The sequence below is a fragment of the Corapipo altera genome, unplaced genomic scaffold (genome assembly GCF_003945725.1).
Source record: "Corapipo altera isolate COAL_440 unplaced genomic scaffold, ASM394572v1 61305, whole genome shotgun sequence".
NCBI lineage: Eukaryota > Metazoa > Chordata > Aves > Passeriformes > Pipridae > Corapipo > Corapipo altera.
The window spans coordinates 2,702,357-2,721,288 of record NW_020884909.1 but is presented as its reverse complement, the minus strand read 5'-3'; the positions used below and the strand labels follow the sequence as shown (position 1 = coordinate 2,721,288).

The window sequence follows — 18,932 nt, the reverse complement described above, 5'->3', positions numbered from 1 at the left end:
ATAAGCTTCTTTATGAAGCTGGGCCTTTGGCAACAAACTGCACAGTGCAATGAAAACTGGTATTTTGTTAAATTAATATTCTTACATAACCGATCTTTCACCCGGTGGTCACTGACTCAAGTCTCACTGCAAACCGTACTTCCGAGAGGAGGGCAGAGAGAGAATCAATTTTCTGTTTCTCGGGAGCACAGATGCAACCTCCAGTGAATTAAGTTATTCTCCAAACTCGTATCCCCTTGAGTGCTGGCAAAACAAGGTTTCGGCAAGGCCCCTTGCGGGCACGGCGGCGAAAAGGCGGCGAGCAGCTGGTTACTGGCGCAAAGGCAGGGAGATGGGAAGGGAGACCCCGCCAGGGGCACAGCACAGGGTCGCCACGGGCGGGGAGGACCCAGTGGCCGCATCCTGGAGGTGGGGGCAGGGCTGGCCGCGGGGATGTGGGTGGGTTGAGGGGGTCGGGGCCGAGGGGGGGTCGGGGCCGAGGGGGCCGTGCCGGGGCCGTGCCGTGATCCGCGCTGCCCCCCTGGGATTGGGATCGGGATTAGGATCGGCTCCGGCCCCCAACCCGCGCCCCGCCCGCTCCGGCCCCGCCCCGCCGCGATCGCCCAATGCCCGCGGGGGGCTCATTTGCATATTTGCATATTGTTGGGCACTTAAGGGGCCGGGCGGGGAGCGGTGGTGGAAGGGTTGGTGGTGCTGTGTGCTCTGGGGACGGTCCCGCAGCCGGCCGTGCCCCACCGCGCTACGCTTGTATTTAGTTTTCATCAGTTTTTTTAAACCAAAAAGTTACTTTTAATTTTTTTTTTTTTTTTTTTTTTTTTTTTTTGTGCCGAAGCTTTTGCGCCGCTGAAGGAGGCGGGATGGGGAGGAAGGTGTTCCTGGCCGTTCTCTACCTCTGCCTGCGCTGGGTGCCTGCTCTGGGCGGTGAGTCCGGGGACGGGGGATCGGGATGGAGTCCGGAGCGCGCACGGGGGCTGCCGGGCCTGCCTGTTACTTTTGGGGAAGGGGGGGCTTGGGGAGGAAACGCTGCCAGCACGGTGGGAAAGGGGAGTTTGCAACCTTTTCTTTTGTGAAGCTCTCCTGGGGTGGTTGGGATGCTGCGGGACCCGGGTGTCGTGAGGTGGCCTCAGAAGGCGCTGGAGAGTGATACCGGGGGGTCCTGCATCCTGTTGGGAGAGATGTGGAGCCTCTTCTCCGACCGGAGCTTAGGCACAGCCTGCCTGGCTGATGGCACGAGCTGTCAAAGTTTGGAATGTGTCTTTTTTCCCCCCAAGCAAGGTGGCTTCCAAGAGTCCCTTGCTCCAGCAAGGGTTTGGCGCAGCAGTAGCATCACGGTAAGGTCCTTTAGCCCTCTCCTCTGTTCTGCATGGGACTCACCCATCCATTTCCTACGGTTCTTGGTCCTAGACAAGGCAAGGCTGAGTTTCATCGGTATCACGATAATCTGTTTGAGTCGTAGTTAATGCCCGTTAATGCAGCAGAATCCATTAGGGAAAAAGTGAGCAGAGAGGGTGTACTCTCGCCGTGTCTGTAGATTCACTTACGGCTGTGCTTGCACTCTGCCTGTTGCACCTGCACTGGTGCGTGGGCACCTCCCAGGATACGGGGAGGGGAACATGTGGGAATGTTGACTGCTAGATGTTCACTGTTGCTCTCTCGGTTAATCACACCACGAGTGCAGCTTTTATGAGCAAAGAGTCTTGTTTTAGGAGACCACTACTCCTCGAGCTTATGTTAGCAGTTGCCCTGTCCCAGGCTTCTTTCTTACACTGGTCTCCCACACACACTGTCTATCTTTAAAAGAGCACGGCCTTAGAAGAAAATGTGGCTGTAGCTGTTAGACCTGCTGTGTGATACTAAAATGGAATGTATAAGCTGCTGTTTCTTGCACTGTGGATGCCTTTGTTATTACTTTGTGACGAGGAAGCTGAAGGGAAGTATTCAAAAGTAAGAGGATGGGGTGCTAGGGCATAGCCAAAGAAATGTGTTCTTGCTTTCAATCCATCTTGTGTCATCAGAGACAATCAAAACCAGTTTTCATCACAGTATCCAAGTTGTATACAGTAAAATAACTACCTTCCAAGAGCAAGCTCTCATCCCCGCAGGAACTGACTTGCTGCAGACGTACTAATAATATTCATTATTTCTCCTTAGGAACAGGTTACATGAAAGCAGATTGTGTGTTCATCCTAAAGCTATGCAAGCCTTCAGTCTCACACTATTTCTTGCACACCACAGTAAAAAGTGCTTTGAAACCATGGAAAACACACGATCCAGCCCTTCAGAAATCAGGAATATTTAATAAACAGCATAGAAAAATATATTCTAGGTGAAGACAATGTTGGTGTTCCAGGAAAAGATAACAACATTACTAGAAATACAGTCTGATTGATCCCTGTTTTTACCAACGTAAATCCAGAGTCAGTATATTTGTACTGTTGTGTGATGTGAGCCACTGGCTTTTGCTATGGCTGTGTTTGGGGTAGACCTATCAGGACAGCTGTGTTGTGGCCTTTCCAGAAACAATGCATTTCTGAGAAGGCACAGAGGTGAGACTGTCAGGCATCAAAAGTGTTGGGGAGATTAGCACGACCACTAGTACTCCTCTCCTCTGAGCAGAAGTACTTGCGTGCCAGGGCTTTCTCAAGCGTCCTTTCCTCCTTATTACTGCAAAGTCTGACAGTGGTTGCATTTTAACTGTCTTGGGCTAATTCCAGATATCCCAGAGGGACTGATGGAAGGCAAGAGCTCTGCTGGATTGAGTTACGAGCATCCCAGCTGCAGCTGAGTAAGGATTTGACAGGGAGTGCCTTGGAAAGGGGCACCATGTGCACAGTGCGAGAGCAGCAGTTTGCCAGCTGCAGGACTTGAGAAGGGAGGACCTCGCTCAGCATCTGAACTTGTGCTCAGTAGCTTTTCAGAGGGGTTGCTCTTTCCATTTGTGTCCACCTGTGAAGCGAAGCAGAACGTACTCTCAGGGTTCTGCCACTAAGGAATACATAAATAAACTTGGGGTTGTAATTTTTTTACAGCAAAGTTAAACAGTAACCTGACTTGTGAGGTAGGTTTCCTGGGATTGCAACACATCCAGTAGTCTGCTTTCAGTTTATAGTGTAGATCAGATTAAACGGTAACAATTTCTGTGATGCAGCCCCTTTATTACAGCTGACTGTGTTTCCTTCAAAACTCTTAGGAATTCAGTATGACTGATTGATAGATGATCCTAATGTTGGCTGTCAGCTGAGGGTAGAGTTAATCCAGTAAACTACAACTGGTAAATGTTTGATGCTACATGCAGATGTTTGCTGCTGTCCATGTGTATTTGTGTGCATGTCTCTGTGGCCTGCAGTTTGCACAGTCTAGTAATAGAATTTCAAGAATCTTTGCACCTAGCTAATAGTATTTCCATTTCTGAGTACGTAATGTTAGGAAGTTGCTGTTTATCAAAGATTCCCTTTCTAAAAATGTATCTTAGGTGTGCTCGTTCTGGCAAATGCATTGTTATATTCTGGCAAGCTATGTCCAAAGTGGGCAGTTTGATTAATATTCCAGATGTTGTTACTTCCTCAAAACTCTCATTCTCCACCCAACTGACCAGTGATAAACAGTTTTCACAATCAAAATAATATGCCAGGTTGCCTTGGGCTTCCTGTGAAGTAAACTTGAAACTGAATTCTCTTGATTACTTTGTCAGAATGCTTAAAGTCTAACTGAATGGAGTTTCACAAGTTGCAAGTCAAAAGTGTCAGAAAGCTTGAACAGGAAAAAAAGAACTACTGACTTTTCCCAGTTTCTAAGCTTTTTCTTTCCACACTCTTGAGTTCTATGAGATTCTCAATACCTTGGTGCTCAGAACAGCTTTTTTTTTTTTTTTTTTTTTAAATACAAAAACTGAGACTGTTGAAGTGCTGGTGTAAGAAAAACATCAGAAAAGTTTGTGGAGCATGGTAAAATGGTGAAGGTTGGCAGTGCAGCCTGTAGGCTGTTAGAAAAGCCAACTTGCATCTGAAATTGGTCACCTAATCCTTTTCCAGTTCCCTAAGTAATGGCTTTGTAGGTCACCTTGTTAACTGTAACCACATAGCTGTAGACAGAAAATTTTCTTTTGCAGCAGAGGCTTGTATTTTTAACTGTGGGCCTGGAAGCTTTTGCAATACAGAACACATGCTGTTGTAACTCTTCTGAACTAAGTCTGGGAACGCGTGGTTTTTTAACAGAAGGATGGATTTGTTTTGTCTACATGTTTTTACTTCCAGATTTGTTTTTCTCCAAGGCCTTGTTTAGAAGTGGACTTGCATTCTTGTCATGAAAAGCTACTTCAGTGTCTCAGGGTGGATGCATGTAAATATCTTGATATCTACTTTCTGTATCTATGTTATGTAAAATGTGATGTGAATTCAGATCATAGAATCATCTGGGTTGGAAGGGACCTCTGAGATCATCAAGTCCAACCCTTGATCCACTACCACCATGGTTTCTATTCACCTTTCAGAAACATGCTGAAAACTCCCCATTTCTGGGTTTTTCCTGCTTTAATTGACTTGAGTTAAAACATATTATTAACTTAACAGTGGTGACTCTTTGCATTGACTGTCTCTGCATTTTTTTGTGTAAAGAATCACACCTGACTGTTTGGCTGATTCAAAGACTATTCATTTTAAATCTGTGAGGAAAAGGTCTATGGCAAAAATCTGTGTGTGACAAAGTTCAGTTCTGAATCATTTTATCAAATAGACCCAAAAACAGAAGTGGGAAACACTAGTTTTCTGAAGTGATATGCTTCATAACTTCTCTGCTTCAGGTTTGAAACATGGTGCATGTAGATGTTGGTCCATGTGGTATGTGCAGACTATATGAACCCCTATACCATATTTTTAAAATTTAATCTGTAGCAGGTGGGAGGTGAGGTGGTACTGTAGCATGTGTGCACCACAATATGAGGTGTAGACAGGTTATTTTATGCTCTGAGCCATATAGAATTTGCAAAGCCAAACTCAGGCAAATTCTGAGGATAGCTCCTCAGCACACTGTGAAGAAGTCTGTAACAAACCCCACCACACACACTTTCCTTATCCAAAGGGTATCTTTCCTGCTGGGAACTGACCATATGTGGTCATTAGATAACATGACGCTTTTTGTGGGCATAAGACGATAACAGTAATTCCTTCTGACTTTCTGATTCCTCCTAAAACATAGTTAAATGAGCAGAGTGGCCACCTGCCATTTCCCTAACTCATGGGCTGCTGCTTTGCAGCTGCTGCTTTCCTGGAGGTGACTACATCTCAGCGATTTTATGCCCTTAAATCCCTGCCAAAGGTTTTTAGTCTGAAACACGAATATTTATGAACCCCTTAGCACATCTTCAGTGGTAGATGCCACTGTGATGCAATCTTTGTAAGTTTGATGCATTTTTCTAAGTGTGCCCTTAAGTAAAGTGCACTTCAAATTGTGAATTTCCTATAAACTTGTTTTCCAAAGAGTTGTGGTCTGAACTTAGATGCAAATTCTAGCATGTGTTTGTAATTGAAAACACACTCCAAGACAGGATATCAATGTAAATCAGATTTTGAATGATTATCATATGAGTTTAATTCAGAAGGGAAATGATATCTAAGTATGAAAGGAAGCACTATTAACTAGTGAGCAAGTGGACTATTCTTGTTCGCCTTCCTGTGCTAGATGGGAATATACATAATTGAAAGTCCTTGCACTGCATGGTTTACAGTTGAAAGCTGTTCTTGTTCCTTTCAAGGTTTTACTGATTCACTGCTGAGTGAAAAGTTGTAGTTGGTATTTAACCAATCAGCCTTTGGGACTTCCCTTTTTCTGGCTAAAAGAAGTAAACAATATAAGTCTAAAGATTTGTTTCAGAAAGGTGTTTTGTACACTCAGCTGGTGAGGAAAAAAAATTTCGAAAATGCAAAAATAAAGAAAAGGGTTAGTTTGGTAAACTTAGCTTTCAGTAAGTAGGTGAAATGTTATGTTTACCATTATATGAATACTTCTACTGATTGGGAGAAAGGTATTTTCCATAGACTTTATCCTTTCTTTAGGAGGAAAGAGGCAACAAGGAGATCCTCACTGTAATTATTCTGGACTAGCTGGCCAGCCTAAAACTGAGCACTGCCTCTGTGCATTGAACAATTCTTATTTCCCTGCATGTGCTTTGCTGTCGAGGGGTGAGAAATCCTGATGAATGGCATGTTAGGCCATTGATTACAGGTGACCAGTTTCTCTGGGGGCTTGTACATAAGCATTTGTTGCAAGGCTGTGTGCTGGTTTTAGACCTCTCGCTTTAGACCTTGATTTCTGTGACCCTCCAAGCACAGCAAGAACCTCCCAGACTCTATAGAGCTGCCTGAGGGTTGGGTGAGTTCAGGCGTAAGTTCTACCCTGATGGCTGGTAGCTCAAATGAGAAGATGAGAAGCTGTTTCAGAAAAAAATGAATTATTAGCTGTTCATCAGCTGAGTGATGCAGCAGAACTTTACGGATAAATGTAAATCTTCCAATTATCATATAAAACCTTGCCTGCAATGCGAAAAGAAGGGGAGTGGAAGTCTGTTTTGCATACTTGGCATGAGGTCCTTATTTGTCCTTTTGCATTTCTTTTGGTGGCTTGGAGCCATTCATTAATGTGTCTTTAGGAGTTTGTGAAATCTTGGTGGTCACAATGCCAGGAAACACAACTCTGAGCTGGACAAAGTTGGCCTGAGTTCAGCTGCACTTGAAAAACAGGCAGTCAATGTTTTCTAAGCTCAGGTTGCCAAACTGGGCCTTGGGTTTCCAAAAGCCTACAGTTAATTAGGGGGTCTGTTGGATACAGAGGTACTTAAGTATTGAATCAGACATGAAAAGAGGAGACATTTAAGTTTCTTCCCAGACAAAGGAAGTAGTGAGCATGAAGTCTAAAGTCACTTGTATGCATTGGCAGGAGCAAAAGGAATACTTACGTTTTGAAGCTGAGAGCTGGAGGGAGTGATCTTTGCAGGCCATCACATACTTTGTGATGATCTTCACCTCCCTCCCCACCCTGGGATTCAAAATAGCTTCAGGTAGAGGGAGATATTTTCTTGCAGCTTATTTTTCTGTAGCTTATCAGATGATCTGAAAATGTACTGCCTTCAAAGTACAGGTTTATGGTTTGCTAGTTCAGTTTCCCTGATGTGTGTCTGATCTTCCTACCTGCTGTTTGTTTGTCAAAAGTTAAAACTAGTATTTTGTAAAACAGGGATGACCTTGCTCTTGGTTTTCATACACTGAAACTACTGGGTGCTATAAAGGGCCTTGTTAGACACTGATGAGGTGATGTGGAAGATGCACCACCAAAATATTTAATACTATGGTAGGAATTTACTGCTTTCCTGCATGACAGTCTGTGACTCTCCTGTGTGGTTTTCTGCACTCTTGTGGTAATTAACAGGTTTCCTGCTTAATGAAGTGGGGAAAATACTGCCTTCTAAAAAGGATTCATACCTCTGGCAGCTTGCCAGATTCTCACTGTTTCAGCAGGACCTTAGAAGGGCAGCCATTTTCACCCTTTAATTTTCTCTTTGCATGGGTATTGTGTGGCCATTGAGTGCTGTAGGAAGTGGAAACCTCCTGTCCCACTGACTGCTCCAGATACCTCTCCAACACTGTACCTATGACTTCTGAACTGTTTGTCCTACTACTCCTAAAACACTGCTTTGTTTTCTGTGGTCTTGCATAGCAGAAACTGAAAACAATTTTGAGGGAATCGAGAGCAAGTTTTCCTTACGGACGCCTGCAGAGCCCGATGAGGATGTCTGCTACCTGGTGCCTGGGCAGGTGAACAGCCTGGCACAGTGCAACTTCAATCACACCAGCAAAACCTTTGTCGTGATCCACGGGTGGACGGTAAGACAAAGTGGGAGGAATCTCCCTTTTAACCACACTGCTGATAAACTGTGCTGAGGTGTCTATATTTCACAGATAATATTAATCTGTCTCTCTCTTTTTTTTTTTTTTTTTAATTAAACAACCCCACAACCAACAGGTAACAGGGATGTATGAAAGTTGGGTACCAAAGCTTGTGGCTGCTCTGTACAAGAGGGAACCTGATTCAAATGTCATTGTGGTGGACTGGCTAGTTCGAGCTCAGCAGCACTACCCAGTGTCTGCTGCATACACTAAGCTGGTGGGAAAGGATGTTGCTACATTTATTGACTGGATGGAGGTAAGACATGTAGATACACCTCACTCACATTGTGCATGATATCGTAGGAGACAAAGCAGCACTTGTACAGCTGTGTTAATCATCTTCTGTTGGGTAGGTGGAGTTAAACTGTTTAAGGCAGTACTTTTGCTGGACTGGTAAAATTCCAGCTTTAATTTACTGGTTAATTCTTATTCAAAGAGGCCTTTTACAGTGCATTCCAGAAACTTCACCTTGTGGTCTCTGGAGCCATGTAAGAAGCAGCTATGAAGGACAGATTCCTATATACTTTACAGCAGCCAGCCCTTGGGAAACAGAAATCTGCCCTTCCTTTGGGAAGCACTTAAGAGATCCAGAAACTGGTGGAAAGGGAGTGGCTGAAAACCTTTCATATCATACACAGTCTTGTGTTCTGTCCTTCATTCTGCAACCCTCTCTGGTTAGATTTTTTGCCTAAGTTGCTTAGCTCAAGTGATTTAGTATGGCACAAAATTATGATAAAATTATGATTACTGTATAATATTTCTTCTATTATTCATGTCTCAAAAAGAAATCTAAGTATTAACAAAACATTTTCTTTTGTGTCTTCTGACATTTTCACATTCGGCTTCAAACTTTAATCAAATTGTTCTCTTGAACAGGAGCAATTCAATTATCCTCTCAACAAAGTCCACTTGCTGGGGTACAGTCTAGGTGCTCATGCTGCTGGGGTTGCTGGGAGCTTGACCAAGAAGAAGGTGAACAGAATTACTGGTAAGAAAACCTGTGACTGTAGAGTGGAGAGTCTTACCTCTCCCATGCTGAAACATTTTTCTCTGAAAAATCACCGGAATAATTGTTGCTTGCTGACAGCACTTTGATTCTGTGTTCATGCTTTATTGAAACTGCAGGGCTAGTGTTTCTGTAGTAGAACTGAAAAAGGTTCAGAAAAGAACAACAAAGGTGGTGAGTGAGAAGCCTTGATTTGCTTCTTCACAAGAAATGAGCGAGTAGGCCATGATAAGAGACTAGCTGGGGGGAATGTGGTTGGAACTGGCCAAATCCACAGCTTGGAGAGGTCACAGTATCTCTTGCAGCATGAGAACTTCAGCTGGTTGTCTTCACCCAGGCAGTCATTCCTTGCAGCTCATGGGAGCCATTGGAAAAGAACGGGGTTTAAGTCCTGCTGCAGTGGATATAGGACCTGCAGAACTCCATGTTGTGGAATACCGCAGATGCAAGAAGTTTATACAGGCTCACGGGGAGACTGGACAGATAATCAGAAGAGGTCCACTGTGGGTTATTAAAAAAAAATGAGTCATAACAGGCTCAAAAAATATTCTAGGCTGAAAATAATACTGTGAGAGTTCTGGGAAGGAGAACAAACCATAGATATTCTTGCCCTGTTGCTATGTGTGCTTTGATGGCTGTTTAAGATGATTTTTGGAGACTGAGAAGTGTGCTAGACAAGGTGGAGTGCACAGCCACCCTGGGTCTGGTTTACAGCCTAGCACCTGGAGGGCTGATTTCAGTGACAAAGGAAATGCCAGCATCAGCAAATGAGGCTTAGAAAATTGCTCATCTGTGGTGTCTTTGTTGCTCAGAGAACTTGGGAGCAGCATTTGAAAGGGAGTCTAGCTCCGTGGCACCCTTCACCCTTTCAGCTGAGCCTGGCTGTGACCTCAGATCCACAGGCAGGCTGAGAGATGGGCTAGGCAGCAGTTGCATCTGGAAAGGTTGAGTCCTGAGAAGGTGGCAGATTGAAATCAGGAGGCCAAAGCATTAGTCCCTCTATCCTTCCTTTCTCTCAGCTGCAGACTTGTTGCTTCCACTGAGACTGTCAAATCACTGGAATACCAGTAGCCCTCTGTTATGCTTCCGTAGTTGCTCCTGGTGCCCAGGATGAGCCCGTTCCCTGGGAAAACAGTGTCACCTTTGAGCAAAGGGAGCAATGTTATGTGGTCCCTGAAGTCCTCACAGCAGTGAGGAGGCAGCTCAGACTGGGTGAAGCTAATCATGGTTGAACAACTCAGGTACCTGTCCCCTTCACATCCCTTCAGCTCTTCTTGCAGCCGTCTCTCAAGTGGCTGTCTGAATTCAAAAGGTAGTACTTGTTCACTGGCAGAATAGTTCTGGGTGTTTTTGATATCAGTGTTGCTGCAGTTTGACATTTTACCAAAATAATCCCCTTCCCCTGAGGCATGTAGACAATGAGTGAAGCTCTCATTTGTTTCCCAGTTGTTTCCCCTACCAGGGAGTTATTGGCAAGACATTTTTCCACACTTCAGTTGCTTCAGCTACAAGTTGTACAATTCTTGACAAGAGGAAGACATTGAGAACACACTTATGAGTTTGTTTCTTCCATCCACTGGAAATGCTACAGCTCTGAGGAAGTTATCTGGGCTTCCTTACATATGTCTGCGTGCACTTTTTATTATTTTTTTTTAAACAGCGACAGCATTTCAAGGTTGTGTGTGTATTTGATTCTCCTGTATACATGAATACTACTTAAGTGATCCCACTGTAATGTCTGCAGGAAAACCAACGTCATATGCAATATTCTGGCCCAGTGTGGTAGCTGAACTTGGCATTTGTTGTCAGTGTCTTTGACAGACAGCCTTTCTTTGTGGTTTGTTCCATAAAGGGCTGGATCCAGCTGGTCCTACCTTTGAGTATGCTGATGCCCCTACGCGCCTCTCCCCGGATGATGCTGATTTTGTGGATGTCCTACACACCTACACTCGAGGCTCTCCAGACCGCAGTATTGGGATCCAGAAGCCTGTTGGACACATTGATATTTATCCCAATGGTGGGGGTTTTCAGCCAGGTTGCAACTTTGGAGAAGCACTCCGTCTGATTGCTGAAAAAGGCTTTGGAGGTGAGGTTGCTCTGAAACAAACGGTGTAACATTCAAGGGGAGATCTTCAGTAGCTTCAAGGGTTTGTTGCAAGTGAAGATCTCTGAGAGGCACAGGAATAGGTTTTTTTTAAGTGCTTTTTAAAGGTCATCCTGTAAAGCCCAGCTCTGGCATAGTGGATCATGCCTGTTGACAGCATTGCCTAGAGATTCATATCTTTATATGTATGTGTTATATGTATATTGTACATTTTCATTCTTTCAAGATATGGACCAGCTGGTGAAATGCTCCCATGAACGATCCATTCACCTCTTCATTGACTCCCTCCTCTATGAAGAAAAGCCCAGCATGGCCTATCGCTGCAACACAAAGGAGGCCTTTGAGAAGGGTCTCTGCCTGAGCTGCCGCAAGAACCGCTGCAACAATTTGGGTTACAAGGTCAACAGAGTGAGAACAAAGAGAAACACCAAAATGTACTTGAAGACCCGTGCTCAGATGCCCTATAAAGGTAGGTCCTGCATGCTTAATGGTGAGCAAGACTGGTGCTTGTGCTCATCTGTGTGTCATGGTGGGCATGTGCTGCGTATGATGATGTTGCTGTTCCTGCTTTGGTGCCTGTGGTGAGCAGGGGTGAAGCTTTCTTCTTGCTTGCCATTGAGTGCAAGCTAAACTACAGTCTCAGAGGAAACAGTGCCATCCTACTCAAGGTGTGGGGGTGGGGATAGAGTACAAAAAGAAAGTTTCTAGGTAGCAAAATTAAGAAAACATGCTCTGGGGCCCAATCAACCTGGAACAACTGAGTCTTCCAAATTTTTCAGTATTTTTCAACCAAAGGAGTTTTTACTATTGCTGGGGAAATAATCAGCAGAGTTTAATCTGATAAGAAACTTATTTAAAGATATGCAACCATCTGACTTGTATCTTTTGTAGTGCACTTGCTAGAGGACTACAAGCCCTCATTAAAATATCACAGCACTTCTTGTTTCCAGTTGCCACAGTGACAGGTCTGAGAAGGACACTACCAGAGAGAACAGGAAGGCTTTCAGCTAGGGAAGTGGCTTTTGAGTTGGATTTTACTACTTTATTTTTCCTCCCTAGCTTTGCCTACACCCCATGGTATGTTTGTTGTGTGCATTGTGTGATGGACCAGCGATCAGAGGGCACATTCCTGCAGTGTTCTGTTGGTGTTTGGTACTTAATCTGCAGTGTCAGTGGGTTGATTTTATTTTATTTTATTTTTATTTTTTTTTTACCAAGGTATGAGGAGGGTACAAGTCATTTCAAGTCAAGGATAGCAATTCTTAAGCATTCAGTAGCAGGTTTAAGGGTGATACTGCAGACTCTGGGGTTGTTAGAGTGGCAGCTTGAATGCAGAGTTCAGTTGCAAGAACTGCAAAGGTTTTTCTTAATAGTGATTGCCTTTCATTCTAATATTTACCTCCTCTCAAAAATAGTTCCCTGGATATCTACAGGGAACTAAGCTCCTCATTTTAGTGAAGTTGGCATATTCCAGCCTAGCATTTTCAGGTGTGGGGTTGGGTGGTTTTGTTGCCAGCAGTCTCTTTGGAGGTTGAGTTTTCCTAATGGCGTTTTCTTTTGCATTCTTCCAGTCTTTCATTACCAAGTCAAGATCCATTTCTTTGGAAAGACTAATATGACTAAGACAAATCAACCATTCCTGATCTCTCTCTACGGCACTCTAGATGAGAGTGAGAAAATTTCTTTCACACTGTGAGTAGCTACAGAAACAATTAAAATGTAGTGTTCAGTTTACCTAAACTTGTTAAAGCTCCAGATGAAAGTCTTTTCTAGCTCCAGCTACAGAAATCTTACAGGGACCCAGAATCTGCTCATGTCCTTGATCAAGGAGATGCATCCACTTTTGAAGCTAATGAACTGAGCTCTACAGGAGCTCTTCTTGATAAGACATCTGAAGTATGGGAATGTGAAGTCTGACCTGTGACTCAGCCCGATAAGAGTTTCTCTGGTGCTTTCTTATTTCCAATATCTTTATGCCGTGTTCCAACTGTGTTAAACCTTCTTAAAAGTCACCTGTAACCTGGAGTTAATTGTCTGATGGGTCTAAAGGCCTTGGTGCAAAAGCTGAGGGAGAAATGGGATTTGCTTTCACAGCTCTGCAAACAAGCAGAAATTCGTGGGTGCATCCCTGCATGTGAGCTGGCAGGGAATGGAGCTGGAAAGCACCAAAGTCTGTTTTTTTGCTCTGAGGAATCTAAACTGGTGGTGCTTGTCTGGCTTCTCTGAGAGTCACCAATACAGGAGAAGACACCCCTTGCCTGGCAGACTGTTCCAGGATTTTACCAGCCTTGCTGCAGAAAGTTTTTTCCTTTTGCTTCTACAAAAGCTTAAGGCGTTTTGTCCTTATTCCACTCATCAGAACTACGGAGAAGGTTGCTTCCTTCTTCTCTAGAGTACAAAAAGTTGTGGTTCTTTTTCTCCTTAATTTTCTTTATCTGTCCAACAGTTTCAGAGTGTGCTTTTCATTTCTTTATTTTCTTCCCCACAGGCCTGAAGTCTCCTCAAACAAGACCTTCTCCTTCCTGATTTACACAGAAGTGGACATTGGGGACCTGCTTATGCTGAAGCTGCAGTGGGAGAAAGACACTTTGTTCAGCTGGACTGACTGGTGGACTCCTTTTACATTTGACATCCAGAGAGTCAGAGTGAAGTCAGGAGAAACTCAGAAAAAGTAACTTGTTTTGCTTGTTACAAGCTTTGACAGTGTTTCCTGATTTCTGGTATCTCACAGGGTGGGACAAACATTTTAAGCAATCACAGGTGGGTGCAGCACTGATAATCAGGGCTCTGGTACCATCAAACCACCACTTATATCAGCCAGGTTCAGTTGTTTGCTTCCACTGGGATGTGCAATTTGTAGTCTTACTCACACATAATTAATTTGTGTGTCGCTGTCTCATCTGTCTCAGGTTAGGTTAGCTGTAATATACATGAGAGTATTTCCGTGAAACAGCATCGGTGGTTGTTTGCAGTTTCCTCCATTTTCACGCTGGGTATTTGTGTAGGTTTTCTTGTAGAGAGCATGCTTAGAAAGGAGATTTTTAGAAACCCTTCCAAAAGTGTGTTCGCACAAGAAATTATTGCTTTGTTAAGCTGGATTTTCTTAGGAGTTGAATACCTGAATGGTGGAAGAAAACTGAAAAAACATGACTGTTGCAGGACATTGCTAATGCATGAATGTTAAAACATCAAAGTTTGAACAGAACTACTTTGACATGAATCTTTTGAAATACTCATTCATCTAGGCATGAGATCTGTTTGCAGAACATGGACCCAGAACAGAGTATGTGTGTCCTATGTGCAGTATAGTAAATAATAAGTTCTTTCTTTGAATAAACAAGGCAGTCACTTGATCAAAGAACAGTTATCAGAGCTGAACAAATATAGGGGTGGAGAAGGTACTGATAAATAGAAAAGCAACTGCTCAGGTTTGCTGGAATTGACAACCTACTTCGTTTGCAAACATTTGAGGGAGTAAGGCTTTCTTCCAAGTTCATTCACCTGACAAAAAACTTGCATAAGGACTGATCAAAATAAGGTTTAAGAGAATAGACCTTCTGCTGTTTTAGCTTCAAGAAGATGTCGTGCAAAAGATCATAGTGAAAGTTATGGCTACAGTTTGATGTCTACGTATAAACTGTTTAGCAATTTTTCTTGCACAGTGTTTCTTTTGTCACAGAATTCTCTTTTAAAAGTAGCTTTTTCACACACTTTTAAAGTAGTAGTGCCCCACATGACAAAGTATAAAGACTGCTTCCAAGCACCAGTCCTGTTTCTAAGGTTAAAAAGGCATGTCTGGCTCAGTCATGTGATTTTTTTTTTTTTTTCCTCTCCAATATTTATTCCAGAGTGGTGTTCTGTTCTCGAGATGGCACCTCACGTCTCAGTAAGGGAGAAGAGGCAGCAATATTCGTGAAGTGCTCGGAGCAGCCCGTCAACAGGAAAAGAGGAGGGTATGAATGATCCACTATTATTTTTGGATTGTTGGGAACATGAGTGGTGATAAAACTTCCCCATTAGTTAACTTGTGCACTAGTCTTCTCAAGGCTTCAGAAGCATCATGGCTCAGACTAACCTGAGGTTTGCTTATGGCAGCTTTAACAGCTTAAAAAGTCTTAATATGCTTCTCTCCAAACCATCTCCTTGTGTGGTTGTTGGCCTGTCTGAAAAGAAAGTACACTGCTTCTCAGATTCACACAGTGGCCAAGTATGAGTGACTATTAGAGAGGGTTTACAGACGAGGCACTAGCACAAAGAGGAAAGCATGCCTCTATCTACAGATGCCCTACACTTACCCTTAAATGAAGAACACTGAAACATCCATACTGAGTCAGTTCAGAGCTCTTCCTCCTCACTGGCCAGCAATAGGTTTGGAGGCTGGTACAGGAGTGGAGCAGGCTCTTCTTGGCACACTGCCTTCTGCTGGCAGCTGTCAGGTGAGTGACTTCCTGAGATTTGCATCTCTGATTTGGATCAGAGATTCAGTCCGTGTTTAATAGCCCTCGGTGCACTTTAATATTTTTATCAACAGTTTTTCTGACCCAGAGTAAACTTTCAAATGGGGGGCCAGTTTTCTTTGGACTTTATCCACTGAAGTTTGAGTAGCGGTTGTATTTATTTTAGTTCTATTGCTGTGTGTGAAAGGTCTCATGGGGACACTTCTAGACTGAGATCCAGCTCTGCGTAAAAATGCACATGTGCTGGCCTTCGCTCCAGGGCAACGACCTCGGGAGGCCTTGAGACCTCTGTGTGTCTGATGTGCAAAATCGAGCAGAGGCCATGAGAAGCCTGAGCACATAATTATTTTCCTAATGAGTAGCGTTTTTTTTTTTTTAATCTTTATTCTCAAAAATAAGACGAAAAGGAACAAGTATCTTACATCTTCCTCATCACCTTCATATTTTTTTTTCCCCACAGTGCCAAGAAAGCCTCTAAAGAAAATTCCGCTGAAGAATCTGCCTAAGTGACAAGAATAAAGATTTTTCCACACTGGGGAGGAGGAGAGTCTGTTCATCCCTGTGGACTGGATGTTCAGTACCAAATATATAGAAATATTTATCCGCTGCTGGCTTTTTGCCTGCTATTCCTAGCTATCTTAAGAGACTTCTTGTAAGACAGTCTCAGCATACAAAGTTACTAACCATAAAGATACATTATCCAGATAGTATAAAACAAAAAGAAATCTGCAAAACAACTTGCCAAAGTCTTGAAGCGCTGAAAAGAAATAAGTAATTTTGCTTAATCATGGTGCCTTGTGACAGGGTTTCTTGACATCAGATCCTCTGTAGCAATTTTCTAGTATTTATTGAAAAAAAACAAAGCCCTGTACCTGTGGTGGTTGGTTTAATTTTTTTTGTTTTGTTTTCAGGTTTTTTTTGTGGTTTGGGTTTTTTTTTTTTTTTTTGTTCCTTTCAGGAGTCCTTTGAAACTGGACAGAATTTTTTCTGCTTTGGCTAACTGAATTTTCAGGCAGTTCAGTGGTGAGAATTCATTGTTTTCAAATGTGTTTTTAGGAAATAAGTAGGTTTCTCATGTGGAAAAAAAAACCAAACCCTTTACTCTGTATGTTACTAGAAGGTGTGAGGGCCTGACTTAATATGGGGATGAATTTTTTAGTTTGTGGTCATGAATGTATTTTTACTGGGGGTAGATGCCAGTGCAGCTTAGCAATAGGTATGATGTGTTAAGCTTTTTACTTCTATGCAGCTTACCCTGGAATAAATAACAGTTGTAGGAGAAGGCAGCAATACACCAGTGTCCTATGCACATTGAACACTTTATCTGTGCTTTCACTTGTTGAAAATGAAACCATTTAGCCTCCAACACTGTGAACAAGGAAATGCAGAGGAAATGAGCTACCAGAAAATGCAGGAAACAGATATATTTCCCCCTCCACCCACCCCACTTGCTTGCGTTCTGTATGCCAAAACTGGGACAGTTTCTCTGCTCTTTGACACCCAGTGTCACTCATGCGACTGAGTCACTGGTGTATGCAGTTTTCAGTGCAAGTGAATCCACTGGGCACGTGACAAAACATACTCACATTTCCCTGTACTGGAATTGGGACTGCCAGTTCATTTCTTGGCTCTGATGTAGTGCAAGGAGCTGCTTAGCTTTCCGACATGAGATGGAATCCAGCAAGGAGCAGGAGCTGTGCCAGTCAAAGGGAGCCTGATTGTGTGCTGCACAAAAATGAGTGCTCTGAAAAACGCAGGAATTAGACATGCTACCAAAAATAGGTATATTGAAAGCATTCCGCTTCCCCATTTTTAAGTAACGTGTAGTTTTTCCGGTGCCCTGGAAGGTGCATTAGCCCTCTTCTAGCTTTCTAGAAGATAAAATCCTGGGGAGGTGGAAGGGCTTGAAGGTAGACACTTGAAGAAATGTAATGTGAGCTGTTGATGCTGGGTATTGTAGTCCTTTCCTGCATGTGGAAGACATCATGGAGACGGTGATTTCTCCAACATCATCCCATCTTGAAGGCAAAAAAAAAAAAGTATGTGTTCATGTGCAAAGTTTGTTACTTTTTTCCAACTGTAGCTGCTAGTATATTTGGGGATAAAAGTCTTAAAGAGTGCAATATGTTGCAATATTAATAGCTCTGAAATTGCTCACATTTGATTTCCTAACCCTTAATCTACAACAGAGATGTGATGAGTCACTGAGGGTGGGGTTGAGTATTGAGCCACTGCATTTGAGACCTCTAAAAATAAATATAATGATTTGTTCCCTATAGAATACCGCATGTTGTTGCAGTTGTCTTTTAAGAGTTAAAGTCATTGAAAACAAAGTATCTGAATAGCTGTGCTCTTAATACAGGATTAAATACAAACACATTTAGGTCTTGGATAAAAACCAGTGAAGGTTCTTTCATGAGGAAACATGATTTAGCTCTGGATGTTATTTATTAGCTGTAAATAAGATATTTATGAGTGTAAAGGTAGTTTGTATATATTGCTAAAGTTGCTGACAGTCTCTACCTTAATACAGTTGTGTAGTATTAATCCTGTATATAGCTTTCAGAGATTTTTATCAACCAGCCACTTACGCTGCATTATTTCCTATGTGGTTACTACTTTTTTTATTTTAAGAAAGCTCCTCAGTTTTGTATAGAATGGAAACCTATGGTTTTAATAAAATTCTCAAACTGATGCTGAAGTCACTACTTTCGTTTTGCTTAATCTGCTGTCTGCTGTATAGCTTTTATGTGAAGGCCAGAGCCTATCCTTGGATTCTGGGGCTGAAAAGATGGGATGAGAGTCTTTAAAAACAAACAAACAAACCACGATGTGGGATTTCTGTGAGTCCTCTGGCCCCATTTTGTTTTGGGAAATGCAAAAAGCCATCTGTTAAGACGTCAAGGAATCACTATGTGAAAGCAAGTATCCCACATCAGAAGAGAAGTAACTTGTCACTTGCAGGTTGTGGTTTTCAACTTTCAGGACCTTTTAAGAAATGTCCTTATTTTGAAATGCTAATTTCCTCTCTCTTTTTTTTTTTTTTTTTAAATGCTGGAATTATGCTTCTGCTTTATGTTTTGCCAAAATACAGGTGTTCTGACCCTGTGGGTACAGGGGACAAACACCAGTCTGCAACCACCACTACTACACAAGGAAATAATTAAAAAATCACTTTCACCCACGTGTTTTGAGTGCAGCTGAGCTCAAACTTGGTTGTCACCAGAACAGTTTTCTCTGTCATGCACAGCAAGGCTCTACCAAAGCAACAGAAGGGGATTGCTGGAATTAAGGAGAATTGTAGTGACATGCACATTTAAGATCATGTTGGGCTCCAAGTTGACTTGGGAAACTCTGCTTCCAGCACTTGGTGAAAGATGACTGCTCTTTGACAAGAGCAGAACTTAATTCCATGTGAAAGGAGAGGG

General features: G+C 42.9%; 1 protein-coding gene across 2 annotated transcripts; it reads left to right on the top strand.

The window, feature by feature from the left end:
• The first annotated feature begins 678 nt into the window (after nt 1–678).
• Nucleotides 679–18,205, top strand: LPL (lipoprotein lipase). 2 transcript variants are annotated; one of them, XM_027653094.1, is made up of 10 exons: nt 679–921; nt 7,711–7,874; nt 8,014–8,193; nt 8,814–8,925; nt 10,796–11,029; nt 11,274–11,516; nt 12,619–12,739; nt 13,536–13,718; nt 14,896–15,000; nt 15,965–18,205. In XM_027653094.1, exons 1-10 carry the CDS (start codon nt 858–860, stop codon nt 16,008–16,010), a joined length of 1,452 nt encoding a protein of 483 aa, XP_027508895.1. In that variant the 5' UTR covers nt 679–857; the 3' UTR covers nt 16,011–18,205. The 2 variants fall into 2 exon arrangements, with proteins under 2 accessions (XP_027508895.1, XP_027508894.1); XM_027653093.1 differs by having other exon boundaries at nt 7,708–7,874.
• Nucleotides 18,206–18,932: the final 727 nt, after the last annotated feature.